The following is a 13,740-nucleotide window of genomic DNA, read 5'->3' on the forward strand; positions in this document are numbered from 1 at the left end:
CTCCTGACCTCATGATCCGCCTGCCTTGGCCTCCCAAAGTGCTGGGATTACAGGCGTGAGCCACCGCGCCTGGCCCTAAATTGTCTTATGTTTGTTATCTGGGGCACACAGTGTAGGCCTGGTGGTATGGGGCGCCCCTAGCAGATTTGAACTAATCTTAGGTGTGAGGCGCCCCCGCGTGGCGCCTGGCGCAACAACATGCTGGATTCTCCTGCGTGGGCCAGGCGCCCACGTCGTCTCCAGTTCTCCCTCTCCCTTGGCCTATTAGTGCCCTCCCACCGCACTTCCGCTCTTCCGCTGACCCACCCCGTAACGGCAACAGCCCTGCCCCTTACCCTGTCTTAGGTGCTCAGTGGGCATGCAGGATCACGGGTCATCAGCCCCGACATGCGCGCGCGCGCACACACACACACGCACACACACACCTCTCCACGCTTCGCAGCGCTTACAGCTCCGCCCAACACAAAAGATTCCCAGGTTATTTTATTGCTGTACTCAGAGGTCAGTTAATGCCCCCGGCCGCCTCTCCCTCCCCTCGGCAGTGGCTGAGTCCTCTCCTGGGGCTCGCGAACCGCAGCGGGTCCGAGGGTCACCGCCGCATCTCGCCGCTGGGGGCGCCCCCGCTTCCCCTCCCCGCCGCCGGGCCAGCCAGGGTCCGAGGCCCGCAGGCCCCGGCTGGGAAGACAGGTCTGGAGAGGCCGCTCCGGGTCTGGAGGGAGGGGAGGTTCTCCGGAAAGGGGTGGCGAGAGAACCCCGCCACGACTGCCAAGCTTCGTCGCGCGCGCTGGAGGGGACACGGTGGGCGCCTAATTCTCGGCGTAGCAGTAGGTCCCATAGGCTGCCTGCTGGGGCCTGGGGAAGCCGAAGCTGCGTACTCCGGGATCCGGGAGCCCCCCGCAGCGCGGCCGCGGCGTGATGATTGGGAAGCGCACACTGCCGTCAGCCAGCCAGCCGCCGTCGCACTGGTCTAGCCCTGAGAACTTCCAGGCGGCGTAGAGGTGCCCAACCTTGGCCACCACAGCGCCTCGTCGCCTGCACGCCGCGTGGGCTTCAGACAGCGTCAGCCGCCCGGGCACGAAGAACACTTGACCTGGGGATCACAGCGGGTCACCGACCGAAAGTAGGGTAGGCGGGCGGGGCGGGGCGGCTGACTCCCAGAAGGCGGAGTTGGGGGGCGGGGCCGCAGAGGTGCTGGATCGAGCTTGGGTACTAGGAGTGGGGGGATCGAGGCAGAAGTGCAGGGAGGGTTTGGAGAGGTGGGCTGGAGCCCGGGCGGACGGGCGAGCGGGCTGATGGAGGGGCGGTGCCTTGGAGGGACCCGGAGACGCTGCCCTGGTCTCAAGCTGAGGTCCACTCCTCGCCCCCCACATTTTTCAGACCCCGCCCCAAGACCCTGCCTTCGCCCCGCGCTTCACCTGCCAGCGCGGAGGTGAAGCAGAAGGCGTCGTAGCGGTCGCGCATCCGGTCGCGGGGCCCGTAGCTGCGGATCCCGGGCCGGCCTCGGCCGCCGCACGGGGCGCGTGCAGTGAGCACAGGGTAGCGCACGGAGCCCTCGAGCAGCCAGCCCGCGTTACACCAGTCCAGACCCTCGGTCCAAGCTGGCGGGAGACGGCGGGGGTCGGGGATGAGAGGCGTCACAGGCAGGAGCCAGACTGAGCTCGCCTGGCGCCCTTTCTCGGGCCCCTGAGACAGCTCCGCGGGGCCTGGGAGGTGCTGGGTTCAGCCGCTCACCCTGGTAGAGCTGGGAGTAGGTGGCCAGGCGTCCGTCCTGCTCCTCGCACGCTTGCTTCGCCTCGTAGTAATTGAACTGGTACCGGCCCCGGCTCGGTTGGTACGGAAACACCACACCTAGGGGGTGGTGGAGAGCCTGGGGAGGGCCAGCAGACGGGAGCGGAGGGGGAGGAAGGGTGGCGCGGCCTGGGAGAGGGAGCTGGGGTCCCCAGGGGTGAGGGGGAGATACTGGAAAGGAGCCCTGGGAGACCCAGGCGAGGCGGTCCCGCCTGCTACAGAGGAATGGGGCGGGAGCGGAAGGGCCTCACCCTCCAGGCTCAAGGTCAGCGCCACGCTCTCGTCCTCGATGCCGTTGATGAGCTCGCAGCGGTACCGGCCTTCGTCCTCCAGGCGCACGCCCGCGATGACCAGGGAGGCGTCTAGCCGATGCCCCCTCCGCATCCTGGCGCGCCCTCCCAGGGGCCCATACCCCCGGGCGTGCAGTCCGTTGGTGACGAGGATCAGAGTTTCCCGGAGCTCCCCAGGCTCCACCTTGCTCCAGCGCACCTTATAGCTGGGAGGCGTGGTGCCCAGGACACAGGGCAGCGTGGCCGTGGCCCCACGATGAGAGTGAATGACCTCATGGATGGGGGGCAGGAGGTAGTGGGGGCCCGGGTGGGATGCTGAGCAGAGGGGGCCACAGTGGCAGGAACCCCCGATCCTCACTGCTCCAAGTGCCCATCAGACCCTGCTCTCCAAATGCTTTCTCCAGAGCCCCCCAACCCTCTCCTCCATTGCTTTCTCAGCAATGACTTTCACTCCCTGAGTACCTGCAATAACTGCCCTTTCCCCTTTCCCCACCCTTGCAGCCTCCCCAAGCCTTCCCCAGATTCTGGCCTGGGCTGGGGTCTTACCTGGGTCTCCTTGGCCTTTGTGGAAGATGGTGAAGGCCCAAAGAAGGAAGCAGCAGAGTGTGGGGAGGGTGAGCCCACCTGGCATGATGGGGGGCAGCCCAGCACTGTCTGCAGGGCACAAAGAGTGGGCAGTTAGGACTGGGGCAAAAGGATGGGGGAAAGCAGGGTTGTCAGTGAACTCCCATCAGAGATTCCTAGAAGGGACTGTCCAGTTGGAAGCCACTGGGGCAGAGAGAAGGGGTAGGTGACAAAAGGAAGGTGATGAGGGGAGGAAGGCAGTGGCAATCCCCTTCCTCTCCCTCTCTTCCTCTGTCACATCCTCTCAGCCTGCAGGTACTAATTTAGCATCTCCTCTACCTGTCCCCTTCATCACAAGTGCCACTTCCCAAGCTTGCCATCTGGACTGCCAGCTCATCTCTATCCTCTCCCAGCACCCATTCTCCATCTTGAAGCCAAAGTCAAAATGATCTTATCACTCTCCCGCTTTTTTTTTTTTCTTGAGACAGAATCTTGCTCCATGTTCCAGGCTGGAGTGCAGTGGCATGATCATGGCTCACTGCAGCCCCTAACTTCTAGCCCCAGGTGATCCTCCCACTTCAGCCTCCTGAGTAGTTGGGACTACAGACATGTGCCACTACCCCAGCTAATTTTTTCTTTTAAGTTTTTAGTAGAGACAAAGTCATGCTGCGTTGACAAGGCTGGTGCTGGGATTACAGCAGGCGTGAGCCACTGTGCCTGGCCTTGTCACTCTCCTGCTTGAAAGTGACTCCCGGTTGCCCTGAGGATAAAATCCAATCTCATAACCACAGCTTCCAAGGCTGTCTATAATCCAGTTGCTCCCTGCACCTCCAGCACGGCCCCCACCTCGCCTCTTACCACTTTGGCCCCTGCACTGTGCCCCAGACATGCTGGACTTCTGGCAGTTTCCCACACAGTCCAAGTTTGCACTCATTTCCTTTCCTTTGTGCCTGCATTGGTTGCACAGGCCTCACCTCCTTTGGGAAACCTTTACTCACCCCCAGTTTGCCGCACTGTAGAGCACTGTGATCTGCTGGACTGGGGACCTTTTTTTTTGAGATAGGGTTTCACTCTCTTGCCCAGACTGGAGTGCAGTGGTATGATCATGGCTTACTGCAGCCTCGCCCGCCCAGGCTCAAGCCATCCTCCCATTTCAGCCTCCTGAGTAGCTGGGACTATAGGTGCACACCACCATGCCCCACTAATTTTTTTTATTTCTTTTCTATTTTTTGTAGAGATGGAGTTTCAAAATGTTGCCCAGGCTGGTCTTGAACTCCTGGGCTCAAGTAATCCTTCTGCCTTGGCCTTCCAGAATGCTGGGATTACAAGCATGAGCCATCACACCCAGCCAGGACATTTTTTGTCTTACAAGTACTTTTATTAGCACCTAAACTTAACAGGGTGAATTTGAACATAATATGTATCCGTATATAGACTATATCAAGGAGGTTTTCCAGAAATTACGAAGTTAAAATATATAAAATTATAAAGTTATTTTTAAAAACTACTTTAAATGCAATTATCTATTTCAGTACAGTAGTTGATTTCCCCCCTTTTAAAATTTTTTTAAAATAAGATACAGGGTCTTACTATGTTTCCCAGGCTGGCCTCCAACTCCTGGGCTCAAGCAATGCTTCCACCTCAGCCTCCTAAATAGCTGGAACTACAGGTTTGAGCCACTGCACACAGCTTCTCCTTTATTGTATCATTCTTCTTCTTTTTTTTTTTTTTTTCCTGAGACGGAGTTTCACTCTTGTTGCCCAGGCTAGAGTGCAACAGCACCATCTCAGCTCACTGCAACCTCCGCCTCCTGGGTTCAAGCAATTCTCCTGCCTCAGCCTCCCAAGTAGGCTGGGACTACAGGCACCCACCACCACTCTGGGCTAATTTTTGTATTTGTAGTAGAAACAGGGTTTCACCATGTTGGCCTGGCTGGTCTTGAGAACTCCTGACTTCAGGTAATCCACCCTCCTTGGCCTCCCAAAATGCTGGGATTACAGGCATGAGCTACCGCCTCTGGGACCTGTTGTATCATTCTTATCCCCTTGACCTTAAAAAAAAAAATTGGACTAGGCCAGGCACAGTGGCTCACGCCTGTAATCCTAACACTTTGGGAGGCCGAGGCAGGTGAATTACTTGAGGTTAGGAGTTCAAGACAAGCATGGCCAACATGGTGAAATCCTGTCTCTACTAAAAATATAAAATTTAGCTGGGCATGGTGGCATGCACCTGTAAGTCCAGCTACTAGGGAGGCTGAGGCAGAATTGCTTGAACCCAGGAGGTGGAGGTTGCAGCGAGCCGAGATCGTGCCACTGCACTCCAGCCTAGGGGATAGAGCAAGACCTTGTCTCAAAAAAAATGAAGACTTCTCGACTTCACTGTATTCATTTTCCAAATCTGGCTGCTCTATTTCCTAATTGCATGACTACGCATAAGTTAATTATCATGCGCAAGTTACTTAACCTCTCTCTGCCTCAGTGTCCTCATCAGTGAAATGTGGGGAATAATAGCACACCTACCTCACTGAGTAGTTGTGAGGAGCAACTGAATTGATATATGCAAAGTGCTTGAAATAGTGTCTGGAATGTAATAAGTGCTGTGTATGTGTTAGCTGTTATCTCCAGTTCCCAGCATAGTTTCTGGTACATAGTCGTTTTAAATAAGTGTGTGTGGCTTAATGAATGAACTTTCATTAAGGATTCATGAGAAGACGGGATGGGGAATGGGGAAACGGAGGAAGCACCCTGAGAAGTCACCAGAAATCTAAAGAATGGAGCTCCATCTTCCTGCAAATGAGGACCAAAGACCAGCTTGCTGTAGGAGAAACAGAGGTTAGGCACAGAAAACTTCTCAGTGGTTAAAAGTGAAAGTATCTGGGATGCGAACATGAGCAAGAGAACACTTCTTTATAGGAGAACTTGGTAAGTAAGAGTGATCGTGAGGACTGAAATTGACTGAGACCAACAATGATAGTTCAAATGAATACCTTTAAAATTGAATGTGCCTGACACTGCTCTAAGCACTTTACATGCATATTTTTATATTTACTCCTCCCAGCAATCCTGAGGCAGAAACAATTATAAATCCTATTGTACACATGCTGAAACCAAAGTACACACATTTTAGGAAATGAGGTCACACAGCTGGTAAGAGGACGGGTTTGCTGGGATTTGAATCCAGATCTGACAGTGAGGCTCAAGCACTTAATCACTAATCTATATTTCTGTATTTCAAAACAAGTGCACACACATGCTCTTCATACCCCTTACAGAAAATACGAGTAGTCAGCAGCTCCATTGCCTACCTGTTAGAAGCTGGTCTCTTCACAGAGACGGAGGGAGCAGTGCTTAGCAGCTTTTTGTCTTGCTTGAGGAAGAGGTTCTGGATGAAGGTTTTGCCAGGCTCCTGGGAGTTCCAAGCACCTTAAAACCCTGGGACTTGAGCACCTGTTCAACACAGTTGCTCCTTTTGCACCTTTGAGGAAAAGCTTCTGTCCTGTGCTCAAAGAAGAAGCCAAGATGCCAAGAACAACCCCCTCCCCCATCAGTCCACTAAGCCTTGTTAAGAGACCTTTGTCCAGCCCAGATCTGTGGAAATCACTATTCTGGGACTAGGGGAAGATGCTGGGCTTGGGATGAGGGCTGGGAACCCATGAAGGGCAGTGGAATAAAGGGAGCAACCCAGGAATGATGACCTGGAAGAGTGCAGAAAGTGAGGTGCTTCATTGTTTCTTGATGCCTTTGGACGACAGAGGTGTAGATTGATCGGTGGATATGAAGGTGTTGGACTGATGGGGATGGAGATGAACTCTAAATGTGGCTCAAAGATCTATAACTGCCAAGCTTGAGCTGCCTCCCTTTCCATATGCACCTCATGTAAGCAGCATCCCCATCTCCCCTCTCCCCACAAGAGAGTACTCACCTCTGCCCTCTGGTGCCTGACTGCACATTGCCTTTGCAAACGGACTCTCAGGTGGGAACCATCCAGGACTTTCAGCTGCTTCAGGAAACCGGACCTCTTCTGTACAACCCCCCTGTCTGTCTGTCTGTCTGTCCTTTCCTTCTCAGTCCCCACCCCATCGGAAGCACAATTTCCCATTGTCTCTGTCTTTTCCCCTATTGTTGAATAACAGGGCCCCTTTCTTTATTCTGTGGGTAATGGCAATGAAATGTCAACAGCTGGGGATGTGGGATGCAGGACCGGCTGGCACATACCACCGGAAAAGGGCCTGGGTTGGGGGTGGGCTCAGAACAGGAATTGACATCCCCAAGAAGAAGAGAATAGGGTGAGGGGCAGAGAACGGATGGTGAAAAGGTTGAAATGGAATCTCTCTCAACACTCCAAACTACAGGGCTCTAAAGAGATTTTGTCTAAGGCCAGGGGAAAGGCTGGGCTCCATGAGGGCAGAGGGAGTGGCTAGCATTGCAATAGGAGAGATGGAGATCAGACAGTAAGGAGGATTTTTCATGTTCCCTGGTGAGGAAGAATTTCTGAGGATAGAAGGACTTTGGAAATCTCTCCAAAAGAGAGGTTATCTTATTGGTTCCCTAATATTCTACCTCTTCCCTCAGCACAAATAGATAACATTTTTAAAATACTCAGAAGGGGATCCTTAGTTTTCCTGGATGGAAATTCACTTTCTCTAAAGTTCTTTTTTTGTTTCTTTGTTTTTTTGTTTTTTTGTTTTTTGACACGGAGTCTCTCACTGTCGCCCAGGCTGGAGTGCAGTGGCGTGATCTCGGCTCACTGCAAGCTCCGCCTTCTGGGTTCACGTCATTCTCCTGCCTCAGCCTCCCAAGTAGCTGGGACTACAGGTGCCTGCCACCATGACCGGCTAATTTTTTGTATTTTTAGTAGAGATGGGATTTCACCGTGTTAACCAGGATGGCTTCGATCTCCTGACCCCATGATCTGCCCGCCTCGGCCTCCCAAAGTGCTGGGATTACAAGCATGAGCCACCGCGCCTGGCCTTTTTTTCTTCTTTTTTTAAGACAAGGTCTCCATCTGTTGCCCAAGCAGGAGTGCAGTGGCCCAATCATTGTTCACTGCAGCCTCAAACACGTGGGCTTAAGAGATCTTCCCCACTTAGCCTCGAAATTAGCTAGGACTACAGGCACACACCACTACACCCGTCTAATTAACTTTTTTTTTTTTTTTTTTTGAGACAGAGTCTGGCTCTGTTACCCAGCCTGGAGTGCAGTGACACAATCTCGACTCACTGCTCTGCCTCCTCCTCTTACCTCAGCCTTCAGAGCAGCTGGGACTACAGGTGTGCACCACCATACCCAGCTAATTTTTGTATTTTTTTGTAGAGATGGGGTTTCACCATGTTGCCCAGGCTGGTCTCGAACTCCTGGGCTCAAGCAATCTGCCCACCTCAGCCTCCCAAAATGCTGGGATTACAGGCGTGAGCCACCATGCTGGGCCTAATTAAGTCCATTTTAAAATCTTTCCATTGAGGTATAATTTACATACAAAAAAGTCATTGAAATTATGTGTACAGCTAAATGAATTTTTACCTGTGTACATTTAATGTACACAGGTAAAAACCCACCAGATCAAGATATAGAACATTTCCAACAATGTCGAATAGGCCCAGTTGTTTTTGTTTTCTATCAATGCAGAGGGAGGGCTCCCTCGACCTGCCCCTGTAAACAGCCATTTGGAAATGTTTTGAGCTTTAAGTTCCATTTTAGCCTTATTTTCTCTCTGCTATAGCCGCATGGAAGTAGCTTTGCATATTAAAACCATATAATTTCATGTTCTGTGAGTTAAAAATTAAAAAAAAAAAAATTGAGGCCGGGCACTATGGCTCACGCCTGTAATCCCAACACTTTGGGAGGCCGAAGTGGGTGGATCACCTGAGGTCAGGAGTTCGCGACCAGCCTGGCCAACATGGTGAAACTCTGTCTCTACTAAAAATATAAAAATTCGCCAGGCATGGTGGTATATGCCTGTAATCCCAGCTCCTTGGGAGGCTTGAGGCGGGTGAATCCCTTGAACCCGGGAGAAGGAGGTTGCATTGAGCTGAGATCGTGCCACTACACTCCAGCCTGGGCAAAAGAGTGAGACACCATCTCAAAAAACACAACAAAACAACAACAAAAAATACCCTTTCAGAACTGGAGGAGACCTCAGGATGCTGAACATTTACTAGAGGAGGAGATGGAGATGAAGGTGGCTTGCCCCAAATCACACACCATACAGTCGTTGAGTCAAGCCTAGAAGTTTCCGCTTTTTCTACTAATCCTCTTCTGCCTCTCTCCTTGGCTGTCCAATTCAGACAAGTTCCAGGTTTTCACTAGGGTCATATCTAATAACAGGAAGCCACCTTGAATATACTTTCTTTCTTTCTTTTTTTTTTTTTTTTTTTTTTGAGACAGGGTCTCACTCTGTCACCCAGGCTGGAGTGCAGTGATACGATCATGGCGCACTGCAGCCTCGACCTCCCAGGTTCAAACAGTCTCTCCCATCTCAGCCTCTCAGGTAGCTGGGTGCACAGATGTGCACCACTACACCCAGCTAACTTTTAAAAATTATTTGTAAAGACAGGGTCTCCCTGTCTTGCCCAGGCTGCTCTCAAACCCCTGTACTCAAGTGACCCTCCCGCCTCGGCCTCCCAAAGTTGTGGGATTACAGGCGTGAGCCACTGTACCCGGCTGACTATACTCTTGAGAGATCTGATTGGCTATCTTTTCCCTATCTACTCCATCCCTGTTCTTAAGCGCTTCCCTCCTCCTCCCACGACTGTCTCTCTCATGAGAGAAGACAAATAGCCCCCTGTATCCTTGGACAGGACACCCTGATCCAGTGCATCTGATTGGCTTCCTGCCAACTCAAACAAACAGCCTCCGGCAGAGGGAGGAGTAGATATAAATGGCTCCACAGCCTGGTCACTGCGTCCATTCCCAGGCCCATTTCTCCACAAATTTACTGCTCCTTTCTCCACAAATCACTTCTGAACTGTGGCTTGGAAGTCTCTGGTATGTAAATCCATAAAAGGCTGAGTTTGACGGGGAGGAAAGCCTAGAACTATTTGATAGATGCAAAAACAACCCAGTGAGGATCGAATGAGAAAGGAACAGACAGGAATACATGTAATAAATAGCCAAACTGTGTTTAGTTTACTCAAGGTCACTTTCATTCTCAGTTTCCCCCCAGACGCTAAAACGGGAGTGGGGTGAGATGGCTGAGGCAAGCTGGGGTCTCCTCACTGACCCAGCATCTCTGAGGAAGGGCTTTGTCAGTCCTATACCTACTGACCAGAATGTGGTGGAGTGATTCCAGACAAGCATGGAGTCCCGACATCTTCTCTAACACCCACGTTCGGCTTCCACCATCCAAGCAGGTTCAGCTGGCCAGTTTTCCTGACCCCTGGTGATGGCAAGCATGGTCCCAGTTTATGACTAGGATTGTTGTGTGAATGACTGGAAGGGTTGGCAAGATGACACTTTAGGGAGGACTTCAAAAGGAGTGACTCTCTCTGGTCTTTCTCTTTCCAACATTTTTTTAATAATTTTTTTTTTTAAAGATGGGATCTCTAAATTTTTTTTTTAAGAGATGGCATCTGGCCGGGTGCGGTGGCTCACGCCTATAATCCCAGCACTTTAGGAGGCCATGGCGGGTGGATCACGAGGTCATGAGTTCAAGACCAGCCTGGCCAGCGTGGTGAAATCCTGTCTCTACTAAAAATACAAAAAGTTAGCTGGGCATGGTCATGCGCACCTGCCCAGCTACTTAGGAGGCTGAGGCAGGAGAATCACTTGAACCCAGGAGGTGGAGGTCGCAGTGAGCCGAGATTGCACCACTGCACTCCAGCCTGAGCAACTGAGCAAGACTCTGTCTGAAAAAAAAAAAGAAAGAGAGAGAGATGGGATTTGTCTCTGTGGCCCAGAACTGCAGTACAGTGGTGCGATCATTGCTCACTGCAGCCTCAAACTTCTGTGTTCAAGTGATCCTCCTGCCTCACCCTCCTGATTAGCTGGGACTACAGGCGGGCACCCCCATGCCTGGCTCTCCAGCATTTCTCCAGGGCCAAAAGGCAGCAACATTGAACTCGGCCTGATGCTTTATTTGGACACTCACCTAGACTCCACTCCTGACCACATATAGAGGCCTGGAGTATGCAAGGCATACCCCCCAGAGCGTGCAAGGTAGAACTCTGCAGTACAAACCTTTATAGCTACTGGGCATAGAAGACCTTCTAGTAGAGGACAGGAGGCTTGGGTTCTAGTTACAGTTCTGCCACAGTGTCACGTTCGGTGACACAGGCCCAGGCTTCGCTGCTGGGCCTGTTACTTCATCTGCACAATGGAAACTCAATTCTATTTAAATTATTTTCTGAAGGGCCTCAGTCTGCAGAGACACAGAAGCAAATGACTTTATGAAGCTCCTGACTGTATGAAGTTCTCAGTCAAACAGAATAGCACCTCTTCTGCCCATCTCAGAAGTAGATGAGGGCAAAGTGAAATAATGGAAAGCACAAGGAACAGTAAAAGGCAAATGTCAAGAAGCTGTTTGCAAAGTCACCAAGATGTAAAATTAGATTTTACTTATTAATAATCGTATCACTTGTCATTCTGTTTATAACGGTCAGTTCACTGCTGATATTCAAGTGGACCATTTAAACTGTATTTTTGCTCAACTATCCCTCCAAATAAATATCTCAAGATCTTGACTGTTTATTTTCTTACCCCATCTTATTCTCCCAGGCCTCAAAGCTTGGTGTCTCAAATCCCTGGCTTGTCTTCTCATTCTGGCCAGTCTAGGCGGGGTCTGGCTTCAGTTTGCACAGATTCTCACTCCCAGTCTCATATTGGTCAAACAAACCCAGAAGTAAGATCTACAAGTATTAATCGACCATTCTCAGAATAGGATTGGAATAATTTTAAAAAGTGAACTCTGGCCGGGTGCCGTGTTCACACCTATAATCCCAGCACTTTGGGAGGCCGAGGAGGGTGAATCACAAGGTAACGAGCTCGAGACCAGCCTGGCCAACATGGTGAAAGCTGTCTCTACTAAAATTACAAAAATTAGCCAGGTGTGGTGGCGCATGCCTGTGATCCCAGCTACTCGGGAGGCTGAGGCAGGAGAATCGCTTGAACCAGGGAGATGAAGGTTGCAGTGAGCTGAGATTGCGCCACTGTACTCCAGCCTGGTGACAGAGTGAGACACCGTCTCAAAAAAAAAAAAAAAAAAAAAAAAGTGAACCCTATCTTATAGCTGTATGTTCTTTCACGTGGGAGAAATAAATTCTATCACAGTATTATTATTCCCATTTTATAGACCAGGAAACTGATGTCCAGAAAGGGTTTGTAAGTTAGTAACTTGTTCAAGTTCCTATACTTACTAAGTAACCCAGGTAGCCTATCTCTAAAGCTAGATGAGTTCTTCTTTGCTGTGAAAGAATCATTTCTTGAAACTTGGAAAAGGTAAAATAAGGATTTTTTGGTTTCTTGTTTTGTTTTGTTTTTTTGATATCACACTAGAGCATTTTTTCTTTTTTTTTTTGAAATGGAATCTCACTCTGTCACCCAGGCTGGAGTGCAGTGGCATGATCTTGGCTCACTGCAGCCTCTGCCCCCTGGGTTCAAGTGATTCTCCTATCTCAGCCTCCCAAGTAGCTAGGATTACAGGCATGCTCCACCATGCTCAGCTAATTTTTTTGTATTTTTAGTAGAGACGGGGCTTCACCATGTTGGTCAGGCTGATCTCGAACTTCTGACCTCAAGTGATCCACCCGCCCCGGCCTCCCAAAGTGTTGGGATTACAGGCATGAGCCACTGCACCTGGTCTAGAGCATTTTCTAATAGGCTTGCTTGACACTCATCTGACTCTGCCAGGGAATGTGACTTTGTTGTCACAACACATTTGATAAATAATCTACAACTTACAAATGCACCGACATTTATAGTCCTGTCAGGTAAAGGCTAACCTGTAGAACTTGACAAAATCATAGGGTTTTATTGCCCAATTGAGAAGTTAATCACAAAGGGGTTTTGGTTTTACTGTCCTAGAAAGTTAACCAGTCCTATATCTAAATTATCAATCTAATTTTGACAATTCTTTTCTTTTTTTTTTGAGATGGAGTCTTGCTCTGTTGCCCAGGCAGGAGTGCAGTGGCGCATTCTCGGCTCACTGCAACCTCCGCCTCCCAGGTTCAAGCGATTCTCCTGCCTCAGCCTCCTGAGTAGCTAGGATTACAGGTGCCCAGCACCATGCCCAACTAATTTTTTTGTATTTTTAGTAGAGGCGGGGTTTCGCCATGTTGGCCAGGCTGGTCTCAAACTCCTGACCTTGTGATCCGCCCGCCTCAGTTTCCCAGGAAGTGCTGGGATTACAGGCGTGAGCCACCATGCCTGGCCCGACAATTCTTTTCTTATTGACTGTTTAAATTCCTATCTCTCAAATGCTCCTCAAAGCATCTCTTTTGTCTCCTTATTGGTTCTCTCATTAATGAGTTAAATAAAATGATGACATGAGTTAATGAATAACAAAAAAGTTTGAGAATTGTGTTTTTTCACTTCTCAACTTCCCTTTATCAAGGGCAACACACTAGCACCCTCTGCTTCCCTTTAATAATAAATCCACCTGCAGAATTACTGCAAGAGTTTTTAGGAAGCTAAAACTCTTGGAAGGGTAGGATCACTTTGTATCTCCAGCATGCAAAGAACCAGCTATGAACTCCAAGATGAAGTGACCATTATCAGCAAGACTCCTCTGCAAGGCCTTCACATAGCTAAGGACATCCTTAGATGTTTGTTGCTCCCATGGGCCACCATTTCCTGCTCCTCAGTCCCACTAGCAACATCAAAGAGACTTTAGGTGCACCCATTTGTGCTTCCTCCGGGAAGCTTTCCTTAACTAAAGCAAGAAACAGGAGCCAGGAGCAGTGCCATGTGCTTGTTGTGGTCCCAGATACTTGGGAGGCTGAGGCAGGAGAATTACTTGAACCCAGGAGTTTAAAGCTGCAGTAAGCTTTGATTTAGCCACTGCCCTCCACTCTGGAAGACAGAGTGGGACCACTCCCCTCTCCAAAAAAATACCCAAACAAAAGGAAGAAGCAACTTAACAGCTTCACCTGGATATACCAGGCATT

The 13,740-nt window shown here is 50.3% G+C and overlaps 1 protein-coding gene and 1 long non-coding RNA gene across 2 annotated transcripts; one reads left to right on the plus strand and one right to left on the minus strand.

Annotated features, from left to right (window-relative positions):
• Positions 1–799: 799 nt before the first annotated feature.
• Positions 800–6,665, minus strand: HAPLN2 (hyaluronan and proteoglycan link protein 2). The gene is made up of 7 exons (XM_007976738.3): positions 6,564–6,665; positions 5,947–6,088; positions 2,625–2,732; positions 2,040–2,393; positions 1,732–1,848; positions 1,416–1,598; positions 800–1,090 (listed from the first exon to the last, which is right to left on the minus strand). Exons 3-7 carry the CDS (start codon positions 2,707–2,709, stop codon positions 807–809), a joined length of 1,023 nt encoding a protein of 340 aa, XP_007974929.1. The 5' UTR covers positions 2,710–2,732; positions 5,947–6,088; positions 6,564–6,665; the 3' UTR covers positions 800–806.
• LOC103223833 (uncharacterized) lies at positions 993–11,741 on the plus strand. The gene is made up of 3 exons (XR_493910.3): positions 993–1,125; positions 5,340–5,563; positions 10,989–11,741. It is a non-coding gene; the product is annotated as an uncharacterized lncRNA (long non-coding RNA).
• Positions 11,742–13,740: the final 1,999 nt, after the last annotated feature.

This window comes from Chlorocebus sabaeus, chromosome 20 (assembly GCF_047675955.1).
Source record: "Chlorocebus sabaeus isolate Y175 chromosome 20, mChlSab1.0.hap1, whole genome shotgun sequence".
Lineage (NCBI taxonomy): Eukaryota > Metazoa > Chordata > Mammalia > Primates > Cercopithecidae > Chlorocebus > Chlorocebus sabaeus.